The sequence below is a fragment of the Macrobrachium nipponense genome, chromosome 4, assembly GCF_015104395.2.
Source record: "Macrobrachium nipponense isolate FS-2020 chromosome 4, ASM1510439v2, whole genome shotgun sequence".
Taxonomy (NCBI): Eukaryota; Metazoa; Arthropoda; class Malacostraca; order Decapoda; family Palaemonidae; genus Macrobrachium; species Macrobrachium nipponense.
In genome coordinates this window covers 119,499,926-119,523,635 of record NC_061100.1, presented here as the reverse complement: position 1 = coordinate 119,523,635, position 23,710 = coordinate 119,499,926, and the positions used below count along the sequence as shown (strand labels likewise).

The 23,710-nt window shown below is 44.2% G+C and overlaps 1 protein-coding gene across 1 annotated transcript in view; it reads right to left on the bottom strand.

Moving 5' to 3' along the window:
* The window catches only part of LOC135211099 (Bardet-Biedl syndrome 4 protein-like), a gene marked incomplete at its 3' end in the record, with an annotated part of 240,495 nt that overhangs the window by 122,331 nt on the left and 94,454 nt on the right, over positions 1 to 23,710 (bottom strand). The window contains 1 exon segment of the mRNA XM_064244182.1: positions 17,912 to 18,054. Coding sequence (XP_064100252.1) covers positions 17,912 to 18,054 — 143 coding nt within the window.

Genomic DNA, 23,710 nt, shown 5'->3' with positions numbered 1-23,710 from the left:
TACCCGGAGACTTACGAGAGGAGGATGAGGCCGAAGTCGTCTTCTTAGACGACGACGACGTCTTTGTCAAGGATTTCACTGCTTGACCCTTGACCTTGGGTCTAACCGAAGCGTCAGGAGGAGTATACAATTCATCACCCGTAAAGCCTTGGAAGGATGGAGAGGTTGCAGGAGTAGAAGAAACAGTTACGCTCAAGGGTATCCCTTGGGTGTCCACCTTACCTACCTCGACCAACAGGTCGTCTACACCTACCATAGGTTCTACATTAATATCCAACGTCGCGAACTTCCGAGGAGATATCCTGGCCTAGGTCTGTCAATGAGGCAGCCAGCTGTTGCGGATGAAGGCGATAGTCGGGGCAGCCTCTGCTGGGTCGACGTATCCTGTCGCCTTGCCTCCGGGGAAGATTAGTACCGCGCCAACCTTTTCTCCAGGATGTAGGGCATACCCTTGGCGGCGTTCTTCCCGAAACCGCCGACCCAGGCCCGCAGGGTTGCCAGTGCGGTATCCCTCACTGCCGGCGCCTGGAAGAGAGGGTATCAATTAGATTTAAGAATAACTTAAAACTAAAGATAACTTAAAGTATAACTTAAACTTATAGGGCTATAAGGCCCTTTGAATTTCCTTAAGTTAGAATAATTGATGCAAACTTAAGCACTAAAACAGATGCGGACCAGCTACCGGAGATGAAATACTTACCCCGTCTAAAAGCTGGCTCACCAGATCGTAACATATGGTACACGTCATGGTACCAGACCTGGATGTCCCCGTGCGGAGTCCGCGCATGGGAGGCATGGGACCGGCAAACTTCGTGTCCACAACGGGTCCTGAAGTGTGGCGGCGCATCCCGGATGCTCACAGTTGGTGGTCTGTAAGTGGAAAGACACATGAGTATCTTAAAGAATATCACTTACAGGCTAAAGGACAGAAGAACTCCGTTGCATGCCGGAGCTCGGAAAAAATTCGGGCATAGCCCCTCCCTTACTAGCCTGAATAGGCTATAACCCCGGAGGTATCCGGTGAAAAGAAGGGAGGGGGAATGGTTTAAGGTACTTAAAGTAAACTTAACATCTTAAACCTAAAAGCTCGAACGTACCGGACTAAGTCCAGTGCGTGGCGGAGTGATAACTCAGTGAAACGGAGAGGTTAGACGAGACCGACTGTATGTTCCGGTCCACCCCGTGGGGTAGACTTAGCATGTTTCCGCTAGATGCCAGGCCTCCGGTGGTAAAGGAGCCCTAGTAAGGTGGGAAAGAGCGGGGGCATACAGACTCGGGCTAGTAACGGAGCGACGAAAGTGTAGTAATGGAGAGGGGGAAAGGCCAGTCCCCCCTCACCTTACCATCCGACCGGACCGAGAGCCGGAGAGGTCGAGTCCAGTCTGGGTCTGTCCCGTCCCATCCTCACCCCCTCCGCCTGGGGGGCTGGGAGAGGGAGGCAGGCTCGGGTAATGCGGAGCGGAAGCATGGCAGGAGGCCTATGCCACCCCCCCCGACTCCTATGGAAGAGCGGGAGGGGGGTGGGAAAAAGGTGACTGGACAGGCGTCTGGCTGCCTCGTGATCACATAGTGACCACGGGGCGATAAGAACAACAACTAAGCCTAAAACAAAACCAACTGATCAGCGAGATGCTATCGGGAAGCAACCGAGCTGACCAGCGGTAACATAAAGGCACAATAGGCCGTGACCTAGGCTAAGCGAGCCAGACGCCTAACTAACCTAAGAAAATCACATAGATAATAAAATGAATAATAAAATAAAATGAAAGAAAGAAAACAAATAGTGGGAGAAAAAATCCAGAAGTGTACGACTAAACCGAAGGCAAGTCTACCACTCAAAGCTAGCCGATGCCGATACTAAGAGCCGTGGCTAGGGTCTGGATGGAAAAGCCTACATAAGGTAAAAGACATGCATGCATGACAAAACCGTGTAGACCTAACTCTAAACAAAGCGGATAATAAAATAGAGCGCACAAAGACAGGGGATGCTCTGGGTATGGGAGACCCAGAACGGACCCATCACGAGGCAGAACCATGCTGCCATGCTTCCGACCTAGAGATCGTATTTATACCTAAAAAACGGCAAATACGTGCTCAGGGCCGGAAAAAACCAAATAGCAATAAACACTGAGTACTTAACTTAGCTGCTGCGATGGCTGCACGCTCCATTGTAATAAAATCCAAACGAAAGGGCACAAAAACACAGAGAAGAAAATGGCACGTGTGTATCGTGTGCGCTAACTGAAAAGGATGGCCACCAGAGGCGCAGCAGTCGGCAGCATGGGATGGAGTAGTAGTAGTAGGTGCTGCCCACTCTGTGGGTCGGCTCCCCTCTTGGGGGATTTTGTAGTGGGAGGATTCTATTGGCATTTGGCTCGTGGTAGTGGTCTCACTCGCCATAGTGTTCATACCGACACTCTCTGGGAGGGTGAGCGAGTCAGTTATACTGACCTTTTTCTTTATTTATTTATTCTCTGGTATGTGTTAGTACATTTACCCTAGAAATAATAGATTAAAGGATATTTCGCGCAGCGACACGAGCTGAGCCCAGAAAAGGGATTTTGACGAAGGAAAAATCTATTTCTGGGCAAGGGTTATGTCGCCCAGTGAAATAATCCCTTAAGTTCATTATTTCTAGGTAAATGATACAAACATTACCAGAGAAAAAATAAAAATAGGGTGTCAGTATGGTGCTGGGGCGAGTGAGACCACTACCACGAACCTCTTGTCATTTAGAATTCTCCTTCATCAAAATCCCCCTCCCTGAGAGAGCTGACACACGGCCGGCGCCAGCAACTACTACTACACATCCCCCCACGCCGACCGCAGCGCCTCTCGTGGCCATCCTTTTCGTTAGCGAACCTCCGTACGCACGTGTCTGCCATTGCTCTGTGTTTTTGTGCACTTTCAGATTAACTTTGCTCTCAAAATGGAACTTCAAGCTATCGCCGCAGCTAAGTTAAGTACCCCGAAAGGTTATACACTAGTTTTAGCCAGCCAGGAGCTATTTTAACCGTTTTTTAGGTTCAATAATAGTCATCCTGGTCTGGCGCCTGGCTCGCCTTGCCGGCTCGCCTCATGTTTTGGTTAGCTACTTCGGTCTCCCATATCGTGGTAACTATTCCTTGTGTATATATGCCTTTATCATGAGATACTTTATACGTGGTACGGAAGGTTCTACTTCCTTTCTATTGCTTTACATCGTACTATTCGGAAATCCTTTGCCTGTGCCTTAGCTTAGTGTTCATGCATGCATGTTCCTTTGTCTAGGTGTTTAGGCGTGTGGGCTCTTTTATTTGTGATTTATTTTATTGCTAAAGTGCTCTTTAGTCCAGCCATCTTGGCCATCGCCCTCCGTTTTACGTATCGGCAGAGGCCAGCTCCCGAGTTATTAGCATGTCCCCCTTCGGGGAGACTAGCCTACTTCTCGTGGACATCCCTTCTTTTTCTCCCACTCGTGATTTCCTTCTTTTCTTTTTATTACGATGTAATTATTGTGTTGCATGTTAGGGGCGATCAGTTTTACCTAGGCTATGTTTTGTTGCATTATCGCCTCGTGGTCCACCTGCGCTCGCGTCGGGCCAGCTGATCGCCCTGGTCCCAGTCAACACCCCCCCCTTCCTCCCACGTGGAAGAAGGGTTAGTCCTCGCTCGCTCACGGTCGCTATGGCAACCATCCGGGCACCCCTCCCCTCTTCCTCCCTACCAGGAGGATACGGGAGTCACGGACTTGGGGGGGTCCTGAAACTCTTGTCAGCCTTAGGGACGTATCCCAAAGGGAAGTGTGTAGCTAGCTAGGTACTTATTAGGTCTACGTCTAAGTTCCTTTTTCCTGTGAACCCTTCGCTGGCCGTATGTTCTGTTTCCAGGGTGCCCTGCTCTTGGGGGGATAAGCTGAACCCCTCCCCCATGAATCACACATGCATTCGGCCTCAGTCCACTCCAGTTCGTGACCTCGGACGGATGTCCCAGCCAGCCTTCGATTAGGCCTATCACGGCGCCAGTCCCTCAGACAAAGCAGATGCCAGTTCCCCTACAAAGGTCCACTTCCAATAATGCATCCAGGTACGTCTTGTGATCAGTCATATTGCCAGTTCTTTCCCTCCTAGTCACGTAACTACTCCCCATTCTCAAAATTCAAACTCCTTTTGTGATCGTCCCAGACAAATGAAGTCATTGAATATTTCATTTAACACTAAGAGTTCCTTCCCAGTGTGTTAGACAAAGTGAGTAACTGTAACTTGTGTATGAAATCTTTAATTCATTTGTGTCTAATCTGGGCATTTTTCCAGATCAGCTGAGTCACGTGTTCAAGTCTCTTCGCAAGTGCTGCCTTAATGCAAGATATTATGAATAATTTTGAAAGCCAGCATATACGTTAATCTTATGTTAGCCAGCTCCCCCCTTTTGAGAGATAAAAGTGTCCCCGTGCAGACAAGCTGCATTTACTCTTCCTCCAGGCCATTCAACGGCCTCGTGTAAATAAATGTATAATGTAAATTAATCAGCTGGGCTTTCAATGGCGACCTTATTATAGAGTAATCTAACCCAAAGCAAACCTTTTACGGTAAGTTTCAAGTAATTTATTCTGCATTTTCCCTCAAATATTTTCCTTTACGTATTTGGGTCAAAACGAGGCCGGCTCATACGTAAATATGTAAATATATATATATATATATATATATATATATATATCTATATATTATATATATATTATATATTAGTAGTATATTGATTTATTTATTTATTTATATATATATATATATATAGACACACACACACACACATAGTTCAGAGTGTATTCCCCCTTCACTTAGACAAGCACTTGATGTATAAAGGAGATGAAGTGAATTGTTTTAGGTAAAATGTTACTATGGCAAAGGTTCCAGAGGTTTATGTGCAGTGAGAATATCTCTTCTCTGTCAAAAGACTGGTTAACCAAGGATCAATAATATAGACATACCTCTATGTGATTGATGTGGTTATAATGAAGCAAAAAATTTGTTACTTTCATTTTCATTTTCTTAGTACTTGTTGTAGGCATTTTCTCACCGATATCGGGATGCAACTTCCTCCAACACTTTGCTACGAGTTTTTTCTTAAATTCTATAGTGTTTCTGGCCTTATTTAGACAAGGACTTGGAACTTTCTTTGGCCCCATGATGGCTTATAGAGCAGTTGCACTCGAATAAAAAAAGCACAAAAAGCACAAAAACAACTAACACGAAAGCAGAATAGGTCACGAGAGAAGATGTGATGCTTTGTTTGGTCACACCCTGGGCCCTCGGATAGAGTGTTTCCAAGTGTACGAAAACCGAGGAAATGTACGATAACCGGGACAAAATTTTGAAGAAAAAAAAAGTCTGCGAAAACAAACGCACGAAAATCGACCGAGGGTCAGGTCAGCTGAGTCATGAGTCGAACATTGATTGTGAGTCGAATCAGCTGAGTCACGAGTCAACATCGACTATTAGGAGTCGGACAAGCAAGACTGCAAGGGTGCTTGGCATCATCGACTGAAGAATACATCTTCAGAGGTCGAGAAACCAAAGAATCACGTCATCAACACAATCTATTAGGTGACAAAGCACTGGAATAGGACGACAACTGTATACTGTCACTGATATGCCTTTCCAGCGGCGTTCGGTCGAAACCTATACACTCACAACAGGTTCAACCGAGGAGGAAAAAAGTCCTCCTTACTACACATCCATCAAGATACCTTTTCAATGGCTGTCAGCTGATACCTGGGAAAAGCTACAGGTATGACCAAGGGGGCAACTACCAAGGGCAAGCCCCATGGAATCCCTTCAATTACCAGTATGTCTTCTCCTCAGTGCGGAGGAGCAGGACAGTGACTTTAAGTCTAGGAGATCCGAGGGGCCAGATAGCCACCTCCTCTGACACATCCAGAAAGATGCCTTTCCAGCGGCTGTCTGTCAAAACCAACGACAGGTTTGACTAAGGTAGCGAGTACCTATATGTAACCCCCGCCCTCCTTTGGACCTCTGGTATGACTTCTCCCAGTTGCAGGGGATCAGGACAGTGACCTTTGTCTAGGAGAATTGAGGGACAAGTAGCTGCCTCCTCCACTGCTTAACACTTCACTGTTACAGTGATAATTCATAATCAAAATAAAATGCTGGCAAAGGCATGGGAAGGAAGTGATGGAGCCAGGAGCAGGAGCAAATGGCAAAGATAGGAGTAATAGGAGAGAATTGGTGTCAAGTTTGGGAGGCGAAGGGAGTCAGTAGGCGACAGAGGGGAGGCGAGAGGCAAAATGCCGGCTCCTCTGGTAATCTCAGTTACTGATTACTTTCATGAAAATAATCAAACAAGTAATCGATTACTAAACTACATACTTTATATATATCACTATAGGGCATTCTGGTAACTGGGCCTGAAACATTCATAATGTTTGAATACATTAGCATTTCGTATACTCAGACATGCATATAAAAATAACTTAAATGTATGCATAACTCCAAAATATTAATAATACTAATATTTATACTAACAAGTCATTTTCACATTTATTTATCAAAGCCAATAGGACTAGTAATGTAAAAACACTGCTTTTGTTCTCCAAATAGTGATAAATGAATAAAACAAATATCATTTATTAATATATTAAACAGCATTTCATGTATTCAGATGTATGTATTTTAAATAATTTAACCTTCTAAAAAATATATATATCACCAAGAGTTTTCATATTAAAGTCTCAAAGCAAATTCGACTAATATAAAAGAATATTTACGAATAACCAATTGCTCAAAGAGAAATTATTATAAGAATTACCAGGAATGAAAGTAACTGCAATCAGTAACCAATTATGTGCCCCGCTAATTGACTCGAGTGGCTTGTGATCCAGTCTGCCAAGCAAGCTGGAGGCTATTGGCTAAGATGTGAAACGTTCACAATTGCGTGACGCCAGGAAAATACCCCCACACACCAAGGCCATGTAAGTCTTCTCTCCCAAAGCCCCCGTAGCCAAACATTTAACATTATTCTCTCCTTACTGCTTTCAACCTCCACACTTTCAGTCTCTGCAAAGGAAAGTGATGAGTGTCGCAAGCACAGAGCAAAACAGTGTGTTGGCTTAAAAGAATGTCTTAACATTGACAAATTACTCTAAGGTAATTATATTTACCGGTGGTTTACAACTATAATAGCCTATGGCTGGTAAACAAAATCCCAAACGCAAGGCATAACCAAAGGGAATGATGCAATCTTCATGAATTACTTTTAAATTTAATTGTTAACCAGCGATTTGCATGTAGCCTAATCCCGGTAAATAAATAATAAATGCAAAGGTTATAAGAAACAAGAATGGAATAACATTCGAGAATTATTTTAAGGTAATTATTTACTGGTGTCTTGCTAATGGCCTATGGCTGGCAAACAAAATCTAAACACAAAAGCTTGCCCTAAAGAAATTAAGTAAAATCATGATTACTTAAGGCAATTATTAACCGACAACTTGAGCATAGCATAAACCCGGTAAGTAAAATAATATGCAAAAGTATTAGGCCTAATTAAACGGTGTTACATTCAAGAACTATTCCCAAAGAATACAAATATCCAGCTTGATGATAATCTGAATTAAACAAACAAAGGACAAGACTCATCCTGCTCGAAAGCTACAAATGTATTCCGGTGGTTGCGTAACACTTCTGAAATCCGGTGATATAACCAGAAAATAAGAACAAGCTGCTGTAAGCACTTCATGTTTAGTCAAGCACAGGAGGAAACAGAATGAAGTGCTTTGCTAAGTTGTTCCTAGTATTGCCGTTGGGGGATGGCACTGTATACATAGTACCTACACTGAGCAATCGAAGCGCTCCCACGAAAACTGAATTAGGCTGCTGTCTGTGGAAACTAATAGCTATATAATTACTGGGTAAGTCTAATATACAAACTCAAAATTTTCAATCGGTAAAGAAGTCTTAATTAAGCTAGGCTAATCTAATTAGTGCTACCAAAAATATGAGAATGTGTCACCAAAGGTGGTGAAAAGATAACCATCCAGTGACCAAAAAAGGGATTTTGACGAAGGAAAAATCTATTTCTGGGTGATTGGCTCGTGTCGCCCTATGAAAGGATCCTTAATATCATTCTTTCTAGGTAAAATTAATCTAAAATTACCAGAGAAAAACAAAATTAAGAAAATGTCAGTAAAACTGACTCGCTCACTCTTAAAAAGAAGTGTCGGTATGGTAATAGGGGCGAGTGGGAATCACTACCACGAGACATTCACCAATTAGAACTTCCAATCAGAATCCCCTTAAGAGAGAGCTGATACCAACGGGCGATGCAGCCGTTACTACTACTACTAGAGGACGCCACGGACAGCAGCGCCCCTAGCGGACATCCTTAATCTAAAAACATCTTGTCCTGCATGGGGGGGAAAACAACATAGGGTGGGTTTCATAGGGCGACACGAGCCAATCACCCAGAAATAGATTTTTCCTTCGTCAAAATCCCTTTTCTGGGCTCAGCTCGTGTCGGCCTATGAAAGAGTACCAGAGAAACAGACAAGATGGGAAAAAAGGGACAAATGAAAATCAGTTGTAAAATGATGGATATAATATAAGTAAATCAATTACAGCATACAAACTAAGTACTTAAACTAACTTATCCTAAACAGTAATATAACAGAACGTTAGTAATTTAAAGTACTTAAAATACAGTAACCACAGTAAAAAACAATGATGCAGTGTAATATAAACAAAAGGGATTTACTTGAAAATTATTTACAAAATATACAAACACTTGTTGTGCCTACCCTAGCATAAAAATAAGGGTAGGTACACTGAAGTACACCATCAGTACAAGTGTGGATGTCCCTAGCAAAAAAATAAGGGACAATCCACTATTATGATTCAGCGGCTAAGGCTAGGATATCCGAGTAGCATGGCGATAGGGTGAGGCATGTTGGATGATGTAGGTAGAAAGGAGACCTGGATCTGTACTACGACTACTATACAGTATCAGGAGAAACAATGTTTCCCGCTGCTACTGCTGAAAACTTTAAAGATTCCAAGGACTTTAGATAATGACGTTTAAAGACTGTCGGGGATCTCCATCCAGTATACTTTTTAAGATCCTCAAAGTTCATATGTTGAAAGTAATTAATTGAGGTGGCTACTCCCCTGATATCATGTGCTTTTGGGAATGAATCAGGGTTGGCTTGTTTAATGAAGTAAAGGATTTGTTGCCTAATACCTTTTACTGACAAAGTACCACCTTTTTCTCTCATGAAGAGAGCACCTGAGGATCTTGAGGAAGTACGAGATAGAAAGGCTCTTAGAGTTGATACTGGGCAGAGAGAAGGATCCTGGGGAAGTGGGATAACTTTCCAAGGGGGCCCACCTTGCAAGAGGATCCTCATTTTGGCTAAAAAAGCTACGATCCGGAGCAAGTAGAACTTCTCCTGATGGGAAGGGAATTTCCAACATGACCCGCATCCCTGGATAGAGCCGACAGTTCTGAAATTCTAGCTCCTGAAGCTAGACTTAATAAGAATAATGTCTTTCTCAGGAGCATTATGAATGTACAAGACGAGTTTGTCAGTATCTGAAGCTAGTTTGAGGACATCATTTAAGAACCATGAAACTGCAGTAGGCCTTTGAGAAGGTCTAAGTCTAGCACAGGCTTTAGGGATAGACGTGAAATAAGATTCAGTCAGATCTATCTGAAAACCTACTTGAAAGATCTTCTTCAAAGCCGATTTATGAGTGGTAATAGTGCTAGCTGCTAAACCTTTTTCAAACAAGGATCTGAAAAAGGATATAGCTAGATTAACTGTCATGGTTGTAGTGTTTGATTCTTTCAGGAAAGATGCTAATTTTTAACAGCTGTGCATATTGTCTAATGGTTGACTCTCTCTTATCTGATTCTAGGAAGAGAATATTCTGTGGATCAATATTAGCATCTTTATTAGCCGCAAACTTCATGAAGTCCATAAAGTTAGGGTCTGGAGAATTCCTGAGGAAGCGAACACAGTCCTCATTTGTACTGATTGTGATAGCTTGGGATTGGGGATCCGTTGAGGTCGGAGGCCCAATTCCAGAAGAAGAGGATACCAGTTGCTCTTGGGCCAGTCCGGTGCAATCAGAGCTACTATCCCTTTGAAAGACCTTAGTTTGCTTAGGACTTTCAAGAGGAGATTCACTGGAGGAAAAACATAAATTCTTCTCCACTGATTCCAATCCAACGACAGGGCGTCCGTGGCATAAGCCAGAGGGTCCAGGTTGGGGGCCACATAGCAAGGGAGCTTGTGGTTCGCTTGTGAGGCGAAGAGATCCACTTGGAGACCTGGGACTCTCAGGCTTATCCACTGGAATGACCCGACGTCTAGAGACCATTCTGATTCCAGAGGAACTGACCGGGACAGAGCGTCTGCTATCACATTTCTTACCCCTGCCAGGTGAGTGGCAGACAGATGCCATTTGTGTTTGTTTGCTAGGGCAAAGATGGCTATCATGACATGATTCACATGCTTGGATTTGGACCCTCCTCTGTTGATGCAATGAACTACCACTGCACTGTCCAAAACTAGCCTTAGATGAGACTTCTTCGGGGGAAGCAGTCTCTTCAAGGTAAGGAAATACTGCCATTGCTTCCAGAACGTTTATGTGGAGCTGGCGAAATTGAACTGACCAAGTCCCCTGAACCTGTTTGAACTGAGAGTATCCCCCCCACCCGGACAGGGAGGCATCCGTGTGAATGGTTAACACTGGAAGGGGATATTGAAGGGGTACCTTCTTGGCTAAAGTTCTTTACTTTTGACCATGGACGGAGTTGATTGCGGAGGATCTGTGGGATTACTGACAACTTGTCTCGAGATTTGGTGTTTGCTCTCGAACGCCAAATTCGATTTAAATCTTTTAGCCTTGCTTTCAGGAGGATATCTGTTACCGAAGCAAACTGAAGGGACCCTAGGATTCTCTCCTGGTTTCTCCTTGATGTTTGTTTGCATTTGAGAAATTGCCTTACAGATTTTTTGCTATTTCCCTCCGTTTGGCCACTGGAATTGACAGATTGTGGGAAGACAAATCCCATTGGATTCCCAGCCACTGAAACGAGACTCCGGGGTAAGTCTGGATTTCGTTTTGTTTATCTGGAACCCCAGATGTTCCAGAAAGTGAACTACCTTTTTGGTGGCTTTGAGACATTCCTCGACGGTTGGTGCCCAGATCAACCAATCGTCGAGTATGCTGCTACCATGATTCCCTGAGTTCTCAATTGCTGTACAACCACTTCTGCTATTTTCGTGAATACCCTGGGGGCTACATTCAGACCGAAGGGCATCACTTTGAATGAGAATGTCTGATTTCCTAGCCTGAATCCTAGGAATGGGCGGAAGTGCCTGGCTATAGGGATATGATAGTATGCGTCTGTAAGATCGATGGAGCATGTGACGGCTCCACGCGGAAGTAAGGTCCTTACTTGCGAGAGGGTAAGCATCTTGAACTTGTCGCAACGAATGAAAGAGTTTAGCTTTGACAAGTCTAAGATTACTCTTCTTTTTGTTGAGCCTTTCTTTGGCACGCTGAATAAGCGACCTTGAAATTTTAGATGCTTGACTCTCGCAATAGCTCCTTTCTGAAGGAGTTCCTCCGCGTAATCTGTCAATTCCTCTGATGGTATTTGGTGGAATGATTTGATTGGAGGCGGATCTTTGATCCAACTCCAACCCAATCCTTTGGACACTATGCTCTGTGCCCAATTGCTGAACCCCCACCTGTGGCGGAAGAGGAACAGCCTCCCTCCTACCTGGGGAGCCTCATTGTTGATGGGCGGGTTGACCACCACGCCCTCCTCTGAACTGCCTGCTCCTTGTCGCCCTTCCTGCGCCACGCTGGCGAAAGTAACCTCTCGCCCTACCTCTCGGTTGTTTGTAGCCTGAGCCTCATATGTAGGGTTGAAGGCCGGCGAGATTGCGTAGGAGGTCGACGGCTGTGATTGAGGAGACAACAGGAGGATGGGCTGGTTCTGTTTCGAACTAGCAGGTTGTCCCTGTTGGGTAACCGGGACGGCCTGCACAAATTGCTGCTGTTGCTGGTGTTTCTGATACGGCTGGAACCTCTTACCAGCCTTCTTTTGTTTCTTACCAGCAGTGGGGACGGATTCTTGTTTCCTCTTTGACAAATTACCCCACCTAGCTCTAAGGCTCTGGTTGAGCCTAACAGCCTCGTGGTGCACTTCATTAACAGCGGACTCTGGGAAGAGATCCGCTCCCCACATGCTAGAAGCCAAGAGTCTATTAGGCTCATGCCTAATAGTGCACTCCTGCAGAACGTGCTTTCGGCAATTCCTCCTAGCTTGGAAGAAGTCGAAAGCATCTGTTAGGACCGTCTGAAACTGGATTTTGCCAAGATCTTAAACAGCGGTTCCGTCGCATATGAGAGAGCAGCCATTTCCGTTATTATAAGAGAATTGAGGGACCTGCCAAACCTGGTTCCGCGAGCGTCGAACTCTGCCTGAATCAGGGAATCAGGCAGCCTTGGCAGCTTCTCGCCGAACTGGTCCATGGCGCAGTCCGGTTGAGCTTTACAAGCGTGAACGTAGCTGGCAAGTTCTCCCACAATTCTCCGAAAGCCGGGAAGAGCGGAGAAGTAGACTCCGCCTCTCTTAACTGTGGCATGGGCTCATCCTTGAGGACTGCCTGAAGGGTCTTCTCTACTATTTTCGTGGCGAACGGAAGAGAAGCCTCCTCTTCCGTCGCGAAAATAGTAAAAGGACTCTTATAGGCCTGGAGCTTAGTGTTCGTGCACTCCCAGTCCTCAAGGCAGTGAACCCATTCCCGCTGGGCATGATCCCTACTGTATAGAACAGACTCCCTAGAGATCTTGTCTTCCCTAGTAAGAGCCGTACAGTCAGCCTAGCATAACCGATGAAAGGCTGCGTCAGACCCGGAGGGTAAAACTCGAAGTCCTCAATCCTCCGAGTTCCACACTCCGGGATAGAGATCATCCCATCCTTAAAAGGAGCGTAGGCAGCTACTCTCCATGGATTCTCCATGGAGAAAGCTGGCAGAGAGTCGTATGGCGGGAGCTGGAGAATGCCAGTGCTTGGCACTGGGGAGACTGGAAGAGGGACCTGAGAGAGCCCAGCTACTCGGTCCTCATTCTCTCTAACCTGTTAGAGAGATCTTGTATGGACTGGCCTGATTGAGACAGAGTGCTCGACAGTTGTGCGAACATCTGCTCAAATCTCGTCCCCAGGGCGGAGACTTGCGAGCCAACCAACTCGCCCACCTGTTGCATCACCACTGCTGAGAAGGCAGTGGGATCAAAGGTGCTAGGTCCTGCTCCTCCCACCGGCGTTGCCGGAGTGGAAGCGGTGGAGGCAGGAGAAGGCATTGGCTCGGCGGGAGCGCGAGGCCTTCTCCTTAGAAGCCTTGCTTCTAGAGCTCTTCGAGTGAGAAGAACTCGGCTTGGCTTTCACCGCGTCGGCGTAGGAAGTCGAAGACTTCCTAGCCGAAGAAGACGAAGACGACTTCCTAGAAGTTGTCTTAGATAGAGTCTTCGGTTCTCTCTGTCCCTTCACCTTTGGGGGTACAGAGAGAGCGGGAGAGCGGGTAGGGATCTCAGATCCCACAAAGCCTTGGAAAGAAGCGCTCGAGGAAGGGACAGGAGAAGATCCAGGAGCACCCAAGGAAAGACCTTGGGCGCCCGACACACCTACCTCAACCAACAAATCCTCTGCCCCTACCGCCATGGGCTCGATGTTTAGGTCCAGGGCAGCGACGTCCGGGACCGACTCCTGGGAAGCTACGACCCCAAAAGATTGCTGGAGATCTTGCTGGATGGAGGCTATTAGAGGGGCTGCGGACAAGGGGTCAACATACCCAGCTGACTTGCCCGCAGGGAAGATCTGGACGGCCAGCTTCTTGTCCAGGATGTACGGCTGGCCTTTGGCGGCGTTCTTCCCGAAGCCGCCCACCCACGCTTTCAGGGTAGCGAGGGCGACCTCCCTCACACCAGTAGCCTGAAAGAAAGGGCGAGATGAGCTTCTAATGGCGGAACGGGGTTAACAAACTTATGACTAAGAGTTGTTAGTAAAATGAAAAGGAAGCCTATAATGGACTTACCCCCTCTCCCAGCTGACCGACTAGGTCGTAGCAGATGGCGCAGGCTTCTGGGTGCCAGACGATCATCTCGTTGAATGATGTGGCACAAGGGGCGTGAGACCTGCACTCATCGTGCCGCAGGGTCGTACAACGTCGCGTTGCACGCCGGGACCTGACAGTTGGTAGCCTGTAAGTGGAAAGATACATGAGTATCAGGAGAACACTTACAGCCTAACAGTTGCTCCGCTGGTGCCGGAGCGATAAAGTTAGATTAAACCAGAGCCCCGCCATAATACGTGTGGTAACAAGGTTGGTTGGGTGTCCTAGGCTATAGCTCCGCTGATGGCGGGGACACAAAAGGAAACCAACCAGGAGGGGTGGTAAATGGAAACCACGACGGAAAATGGCGGGGATGGTAGATATATATAAATAATAAAATTAAACAATTCATCGTAAAATTAGGGTATATCCTTAAAATAACAATAATAACAAACCTTTCTCCACCCGTCTACTAGAAGAGTGCCCGGGTAAGAAGCAAGCTCCCTTCCGGTAGCGGGGGAGAGATGTAAGGATATAGTAGGCAAGCAACCGACCACTAGTAGAGCCCACCCCGCCCGCTAGCGGAGCCAGTAATCTATAACCAAAGGTGCCCCGGCTGCGACGGAAGGCTCCTTTCGTTATAGCGAGGGAAGGTGGCTGAGCAACTGGGGAGGGGGGGGAGGAAGGTCTCGGCGTAACACGGCGGGAGAGAGAGAGGGGGGGGGATGGCCTACTCCTCCCCGCCTCACCGACTACCCGCTCGGAGACCCGGTACCTCATGAGTGGTCGCCCTATACCCCCCGCTGGGAGGAACCCCTGGCCACCTCAGAGAGGGAGAGAGAAGGCGACTGAGGTTGTCATGACAACCAAGGGGTCCCCCAGCACCTCCCTATACCAGGTAGGGAGGGCAGGGGCAGGGTAAGGTGCGATGGAACACGTGACCGCAAGTGGCCTAGGCCGCGAGCAACACAACCGTGGGAGGGCCACGTGAACCAGGCTGTACCAATACAAGGAACATGCACCTAGGCTAGCCTAACACCCTAAATATAATATATATTACATCGAAAAGATGGAAAAGACACTTTTAGTAAAAGAGAAAGAAGCCCAGGAGGAGGAGGAGGCAGACTGTTCCAAGAAACAGAAGCCTATCGGAGCCAGCGATAGCCGCCGATGAAGAGCAAGAGCCGGGATGCTGGGCAGGAATAATAATAATAGCCCTAAATACCAAACTAAGAGAAATGGTAGGGGGGCTAAACTAGCTAAAACTCGATGTAAAAGACAATGAACGTAATATAGTAAGCCCATAAGTATAAGAAGTCCCAGTATGGAGGACCGGGAATTCTTAACGAGGCAGCATGGCGCCACCACGAGACAACCGGGAAACCGTATATGACCTATTAGGAGGAAAATACTGGTACCCGGAAGATAAAAATGCAGTAGAACATTACTTATGAGTTACTTAACTTAGCCGTTGCAATTGCAGAGCGTTCCATGGTGAAGAATAGGATAAATCCCGAAATAAGCACAGCACAGAAAAATAATGCGTCTGGACGCTAGCGCTAATGATTAAGGATGTCCGCTAGGGGCGCTGCTGTCCGTGGCGTCCTCTAGTAGTAGTAGTAACGGCTGCATCGCCCGTTGGTATCAGCTCTCTCTTAAGGGGATTCTGATTGGAAGTTCTAATTGGTGAATGTCTCGTGGTAGTGATTCCCACTCGCCCCTATTACCATACCGACACTTCTTTTTAAGAGTGAGCGAGTCAGTTTTACTGACATTTTCTTAATTTTGTTTTTCTCTGGTAATTTTAGATTAATTTTACCTAGAAAGAATGATATTAAGGATCCTTTCATAGGCCGACACGAGCTGAGCCCAGAAAATTTAAGAGCTCCTAAACAACCTATGTTAAGTAGTTGACCGGCAGAAATGAATCAAGTCTTTCAGCTATGTTATGTCTAACCTTTCCCAAAAGTGGGCGGAACTAGTTACCTACAACAACAAAAAAGAAAAAGAGCCCAAATGAGTTAAAAAAAAAAAAAAAATTTTGAGCTGCTGTTCAAGTAGAAACTAATAGCTATGTAATTAATTGGTAAGCTACTTACTTCACCCTAGAAATTTTACTGTGATCACACAATAATTCATGAAACAGCACTAACATAAGCACTTTGGATTAACAAAAGGAGCATACCACAGATAGGATGTTAGTATAGTTATTTGGAAAATTCTGACAAGGGTGCATACTGTACAAAAGTGACAAAGAAATAATGAAAATCAATTTACATAAACATAACATATATTTCTTTACCTAACAAAAACTGATAAAAATGGATGACTGCTCACTAGGGAAAACTGAACCAACTAACTTCAGGACTAGCTAAAAAATGATTTGCTCTTAATGTGGAGGAAGGATCTGTTTATTGGGTTATTGCATTTGACAAAATCTTTGAGAGAGAGAGAGAGAGAGAGAGAGAGAGAGAGAGAGAGAGAGAGAGAGAGAGAGAGAGAGAGAAAGTTGATATCGCTGTTAAGATTGTGTAGTATGTACTATTTGTGTTTGTGGTTTTGAGAGAGAGAGAGAGAGAGAGAGAGAGAGAGAGAGAGAGAGAGAGAGAGAGAGAGAGAGAGAGAGAGATTGATACGCTGTTAAGATCGTGTAGATGTACTTTTTGTGTTAGTGGTTTTGGAGAGAGAGAGAGAGAGGAGAGAGAGGGAGAGAGAGAGAGAGAGAGAGAGAGAGAGAGAGAGAGAGAGAGAGAGAGAGAGAGAGAGAGAGGGCATAATTGGTGGATGGATGGTTAACGATTGAATTGCTTGTTGGTGATTCTGGGTTGTCTGCTGGTGCAGTTGCTGTGTCAGTCAGTCAGGCAGTCAACTTATTTTTTTTATTTATATAGATTTTTGTCATTATGCCAAGCACTAGGGTAACTAAGGCCATTCAGCGCTGAAACGGAAATTGACAGTAAAAGGTTTGAAAGGTGTTACAGGAGGAAAACCTTGCAGTTGCACTATGAACAATTGTTACGAGAGGTAGGACAATAAGATGGGAGAGAATATGAAAGGAGGTACAGTACAATGAATGAAAGTTGTTGCAGTTAGGGGCTGAAGGGACGCTGCAACGAACCTTAATTGATGCCTACATTGCACGGAATGAGGTGCACTGATGGCACTAACGCCCTACGGGGGGCAATCAGTCAGTAAACAGTCACTGGAGTCAGTATTAAGGCATTAATGGTAAGTTATATATAGTGTTTTTGAATTGTTGTTTAAATTATTGTTGATGTATGCTTAGAGTTGTTGTGCCTGTGTTGCTGAAGTTGTGCTTGTTGGAGAGTTGTTAAGCTTGTGAGTTCTGTTGTGTTGTAGATGAGTTGTTAGAGTTGTGAGTTTTTGAATGTTGTTGTGGTTCCTTCATGTTGTAGGTGGTTGTATTGACTTGTTGCATTTATTTTTATGTTAGTGGTTGTTTGTGCCATGGTCTTTTGTTGTATTGTTGTTAAATTGTTGTATGGTTGTAGTCCTTGTTTGTTTGTTTGTGTATTGTGTTATGACGGCCGTATCCAGCGGACTGTGCAGCTCCTCGCCCTGAGTGTGTCATGTATGTGGTGAGTACAAATGTGGTTTTAGAGTTTTTTGGTTTTAGCTTGTGATCCCGCCACAATGGGAAGATCATTTAGTGCACCTGTATTTACTTTAGTGATGGTTTCACTGGATAGTCATCTTAAAATTCCATAGCCTGGCCACCATACTGTTAAAATGAGTTTAAGGTGTTAGTAAAATAAAAAGGTTCACATTTACCTGAACATAATTAGCATATTCACACATCCCTCGCGTTTCATCCAACTGTTCACGGATAAGCTGCTTACAAAGTTCAAATTCTTTTCGCACATAATGTAAATGAATCAGCCAGTTCCGCCGCTCAATTGTTTGGAGTTCTGGAGCTGAAAATTACAATTCTTTTACCTCTAAACATACACATATCAGTTAGGGTTTGTTCTTAAAACTATATTACTTATATGGACAGAATTTTAGTGAGCCTTCTCTATAACTATCACACTTTTGATTCTCCATAACTACATAAGGAAAAAAAATTCACAAAAATCTTTATAATCACAAAATAAAAATAAAAATCACCATTAAAAGTAAGCTAAAATCTAATCTAGTACGTACTGTACTGCTCTGTGGAATACTTTTAATGATCAAACCTGGTTAAGCAAAAAGTTCAATGTTGTCAGTCATTAAAACAGAAGTATTGTAGCAAAATCCACTTAAATTGTATGGCACAAAATCTCGAACATATACATATGGAATTTTTAAAATAAAATCAATATTAATAATACTTACCTGTATAATTCATCTACCCCTAAAACCTCGAAAACAGTGCCAAAATTGACCACATTGGCAACCTTGTTACCTCCTATTCTGTCTGCCAGTTGGCAACACTGCTCTTTGACAGTTACAAAACCTTCCCTTGAAAATCAGTTGTGATAGGCAGATCATGGGGTAGGATGGGTGGGACTAGATAAATTATACAGGTAAGTATTATTAATATTAATTTCATTATAACTGGTTAGATTGGGGAACGTAAGAGTTGAGCGGAGTTGAATGCACCAAAAGATGGAGAGAACTTGCCACGTCTCGCCACGCATCTGTTTTCTCCATGATAAAAAATCTCACAAAGAGAACTATACAGAGAGCTTCCTGTACATCTCAAAGTGATGTCCTAACCAAGTGGTAGGACATGGGAGCAAACAAAATATAGTTTACTGTTGACGAAGACGAACGAGGCAACTTTCATCATTGGGCATTCAACATTTAGCACCAAACTACCAACAGCCATTGCCAGGGAAGACAAGGAAAGCTCCGGGCGAGCTGGACCATGGGAGTGTAGCTCCTCAGATATTGCAGTGCCTGAATGGATATTGGTGCTTGCACAAAAAAAAAAAAAAAAAAAAAAAAAAAAAGGAGAAAGAGAGATCCGAGCACCTAAACGTGGTGTCCATCCAAAATACCAAAGCAGGATTGAGCGCTGATCCACTTTCTCTTCAACAGACGACAAGTTGGTACTTCCAGCTTTAAGAGCGTATATGAGAAGGCAAGCGAGTCCACACACCTGATGGCAAAAGCCTGGGAGAGGACAGACTAGAAGCGAGATGCCAGCATCTCTGTGATCTATTAAAACTACTGAATAAGTAGATTTCAACAAATTAAAACTACACACTAAGTAGACGAACGACAGTCATGATGACGAGGAGCAGAAAAAGTTTGGTTGGCAAAGAACAAAATAATCCATATATATATAATGAATGTTCATTTTCTCACAAGAACTAATTGTTTCTCTAAAATATTTTCAGGTCATTGACAAATTTAATTTCACGATGCAGAACCAAGCACTCTATATTAGTTTACATTAGGATGGTTAGGTTACTGCATTTCCAAGGTTTTCATTCATTTTTATATCTCTCCCAACAAAATGCCAGTGATCCACCAAACTTCTGTACGTATTCCTAAAGACTCTTCAATCAACAGACATAAGGAGTTCTAGTGGAATAACCAAGCATTGCCCATGGAAATCAATATCAAATTATAAGTCAGAATCCTAAGATAAGTTATCAGATAAAATTACTTTATCTGAAATTAACAGACTGTAAATAATTACAGAATTATCATAAAACTCACAAAATTAAGTGGATTTTAACCAGTTTACGGCATCACAGTTGAAGTTGTGCTTTATCTGTAGTTAATGGTGATACTTGATTTGCTGATTATCTTGAAGAACATACTGACATTACTTGGAGATAGTTCTAGCTCTGTAGTGTGTTTTTACATAGCACAACACCCTCCAACCCAATAGTACATGTACAGTATTTGTATTAAAAATGATATTGTTATGATACAATAAAGTTTTATGCATACTTACCTGGCAGGTATATATATAGCTGTATTTTCTGAAGTCCGACAGAATTTAAAAAACTTCCGACACACGCAGTGGTCGGCCAGGTGGTTAGTACCCATTCCCGCCGCTGGGAGGCGGGTATCAGGAACCATTCCCATTTTCTATTCATAATTTTTATTTCCACTGTCCCCTGAGGGGAGGTGGGTGGGTACTTGAATATATATATATCTGCCAGTTAAGTATGAACAAACTTTATTGTATCATAACAATATCATTTTGCTCATGAACTTACCTGTCAGATATATATATATAGTTGAACCCCACCGTTGGAGGTGGGAAGGGACAGAATAGAAGGATTTTGGGACACAAATGCATGCAGATGATTTACATCTTGGTTCCACCTGTTAGCATAGCCGACTTCGTGATTACTGTCACCCAAGTCTGCTTCTGCTTTACTAGAGTTGCCAGCGAGGTAGAGACCTATGAAGCTGGTGCACTTCAGATGATCTGTCAACGGGGGCGTGACCACAATGTGACTAGACCATATTGACCATACCATGAGGGCTAAGAAGTAAAATAAATATATATATATAATTATATATATCACCACCTGACCAACCTAGCCAAAGTTAATGTGTGTTAACTAAGGCTTCAGAGTTAAGAAGTCGCCGTTGTCAGCGACTCCACAACTAAATTAAGAGCTCTTCCTAACCATTTTCTACAGGATAGGATGAGTAGTACTTCTTGCCCCCAAGATTGTGTCTGCAGACACGTATGGCCCTAGCGAGCAGCAGATCTCATATGCCATCTTCACATCTCGCAGGGAGTGTGAAGTGAACCCAGAGTTGCTTCGCTAAAACATGGTACTCAGGATGTTGCTGAGTGCCATGCTCTGTTGAATGCTTCCGAGGCCGCGCCCTCACCTCGTGAGCATTCAGATAAAAAAGCTTTTCAAAATCTTTGTGCAAAAACACAATGAAGGAGCATTTTTTTGAAAGAACTCCTTAACCCTAAAACCAGGGTGTACTTCGATATGGGCAAGTCTGGTCTTTTTCGGAACACTGCAGATTGCCCGACTGACTTCGACTTTCTTGATTTTAAGTAGATAAAACTTGAGAGACCTGACAGGGCACAGGACTCTCTCTGGCTCCTGCCCACTAACTTGTGCCATCCTTGCTTCCAAGATCCTGGCCCAAGGACAAAAAGGGTTTCCATTCTTAGGCCATAACGAAAGGCTTAGAGAGCACACCTCCTTGTGTTCTCTAAAGCCAAAACTTGTGACGATGGCTTAAAATCTCACTAACCCTCTTTGTCGTATCTAGGGTGGTTAGAAGAAGGCCTTTCTGATCACATACAAGAAGTTAACAGGCAGGAGAGGTTCGAATGCTTTGACATCAAGAACTTCAGACTACGTCTAAGTTCCATATTGAAAGCTTCGATCCGGAAATGCACAGTCTGTACTAAAGTCAGGTGAACGACCAGTTGACCAGTCAGACGATCAAGGACAGCAAGGCTGTACCCTGAAGACCAAAAGGCACTATTCTTAGCTGAAGGATGAGTGTCTGGACTGCCTGGGCGATTCAATCTAAGCAAACCTTGGGGGTGTATCAACGCAACCCAACGTCGTCCGCAATCGACTTCGTCAATAAGAAACTCAGGGCTACTATATGTCGCCTGATCTCGCACGAGTGTCTGACTCCGAGAAAACAGGCGAGGCAAAAAGTAGATGGTGAGCTAGAATCGAGATTCCACAGACCTCAATGATCGTGAAGGTCTTTGTTGTTTGACAGATGCAAATCTGTCAAACAACATTCTCTGTTGTCTGTTCGCATTGGCAGAATTTTCAAAACTCTCGGCAACCGCTAGACCACTGGTAGTTCAGGTGATCTCCCCCACGTTCCCGTGGCGCTGGTACTTGGAACTATTCCCGTTTTCCTCAGATTTTCTCTGAACCCTGTCTCCTGAGGGGAGGAGGGTGGGAATTTAATTATATATACCTGCCAGGTAAGTATGCATAAAACTTTATTGTATCATAACAATATCATTTTTATGCATGACACTTACCTGGCAGGTATATATATAGCTGATTGACACATTTGGAGGTGGGTCACAGACAGCAACATCGTCATAATTCAAAAATTAACTAATTTTTAAAATTATTTAAAATTATTTATTAAGTTCCTTACCTGCTAAGGTAGCTGACTTCGTAGGTCCTGCCTCTTAGCCTGCTAAACCTTAGTAGCTCTTCAACTAGGATGTGACCTGTTTGTTGAGAAAGCTAATAACAAGGGTCTGACAACTGGACGGGACCCAATTTGTTGACAGGAAACCCTAGCCCTCTCTTACCAGGGCATTCATGCTAGGATAAGTTAGACCACCTGAACCACACACAAAGCTAACGTAACACATTACACTTCACATACTGAAGAGGAAATAACCCTCTCAGACAACCATAAAAGAACACCACTTAATTAAAATACCTAGCATGTTAGTAATCTATCGTTGCTGCCGTCGATCGAGACGATTCGTACGGACTTTTGCAATCCTGTAACGAACCTCTAGATGATCGTTACATTCTACGCCTGTTGTTATAATAGGCTCTTTCTCGTAAACTCGAGCAGGGACCGAGAGAAGATACTTCTTAAGATATGAGAGAGCTGTGGAATATCAGAGTTGATGTGGACCACTGGTTCCAAAAACTCGTTTCGAGGACTGGAGGGACTACCGAATTGCATTTACTTCTTTCAGATTAAGATCCAGGACATCTGAAACACTATCCAGATGTCCGGCACCTTCTTTTTATCATGACGCACTGAGAGATGTTCAGAATAATTCCTAGATCTTGAATAATATTTCAGTTTCCCGGTAGGAAAAAAACTGTGGTCTGAATTGCAGTCTATTCGGGGAAACAAACTTCTTCAGGAAGGAAATGGTCCCCAGCAAGCTCATCCATTCCTCCCCGAGTATGCTTACTTCCCTATAAGGCTGCGCTTTGCCTAAGCAGGAGAGCATATAAAAGTGCAATGTTTCGGTAGACTCGTAGTTCTATACCGTGCGGTAACGAGCACCGAAAGGATTAAGAGATAACTCTGTTGAACATAGTAAGGCAAAACTAATGCAACGTTTATTCATTCACGTAAGAAATCCCCTCAATCTTAGGCTAAAGTCCGTGATTGTAGGACAGAGATACAGTTAGTCAGTCAATCCCGCAGGAGAGACGTAACCGCCAGCACAGAGATACGGTTAGTCAGTCAATCCCGCAGGAGAGAGAGACGTAACCTACAGCGCATGACAGCGCACGATCTGTTACTGGTGGCTCGGTTGGAACTTGGACAGTCAGACACAGCAGCAGCCAGCAGCTTACGAACGTCGTCTCTTAACTTTATGTCTGGGTTGCCAGCTACCCTATTCTACGAAGAAATAGGTCCGTTATTTTTTGAACAAAAAGAGACTCTCAAGCTGGTATATTTAAGCGAAACAGAAAACGCTAAATATATAGATGCGTTTGTGTCGTCAGAACACTACCATACAACGGTAAAAGATAAATCGGAAACTCCTGGAAGGCTGCAGGGAGTGACGATTAAATGTCCTTAAAATAGTAGACAATAGACCTCTCGGTTGCCATCCGAAGAGGTAACTACAGCAAGCGTGTATGACTTGAACCAACCAGTAGTAAAATAACGCAAGGCAAAAAAATTTTA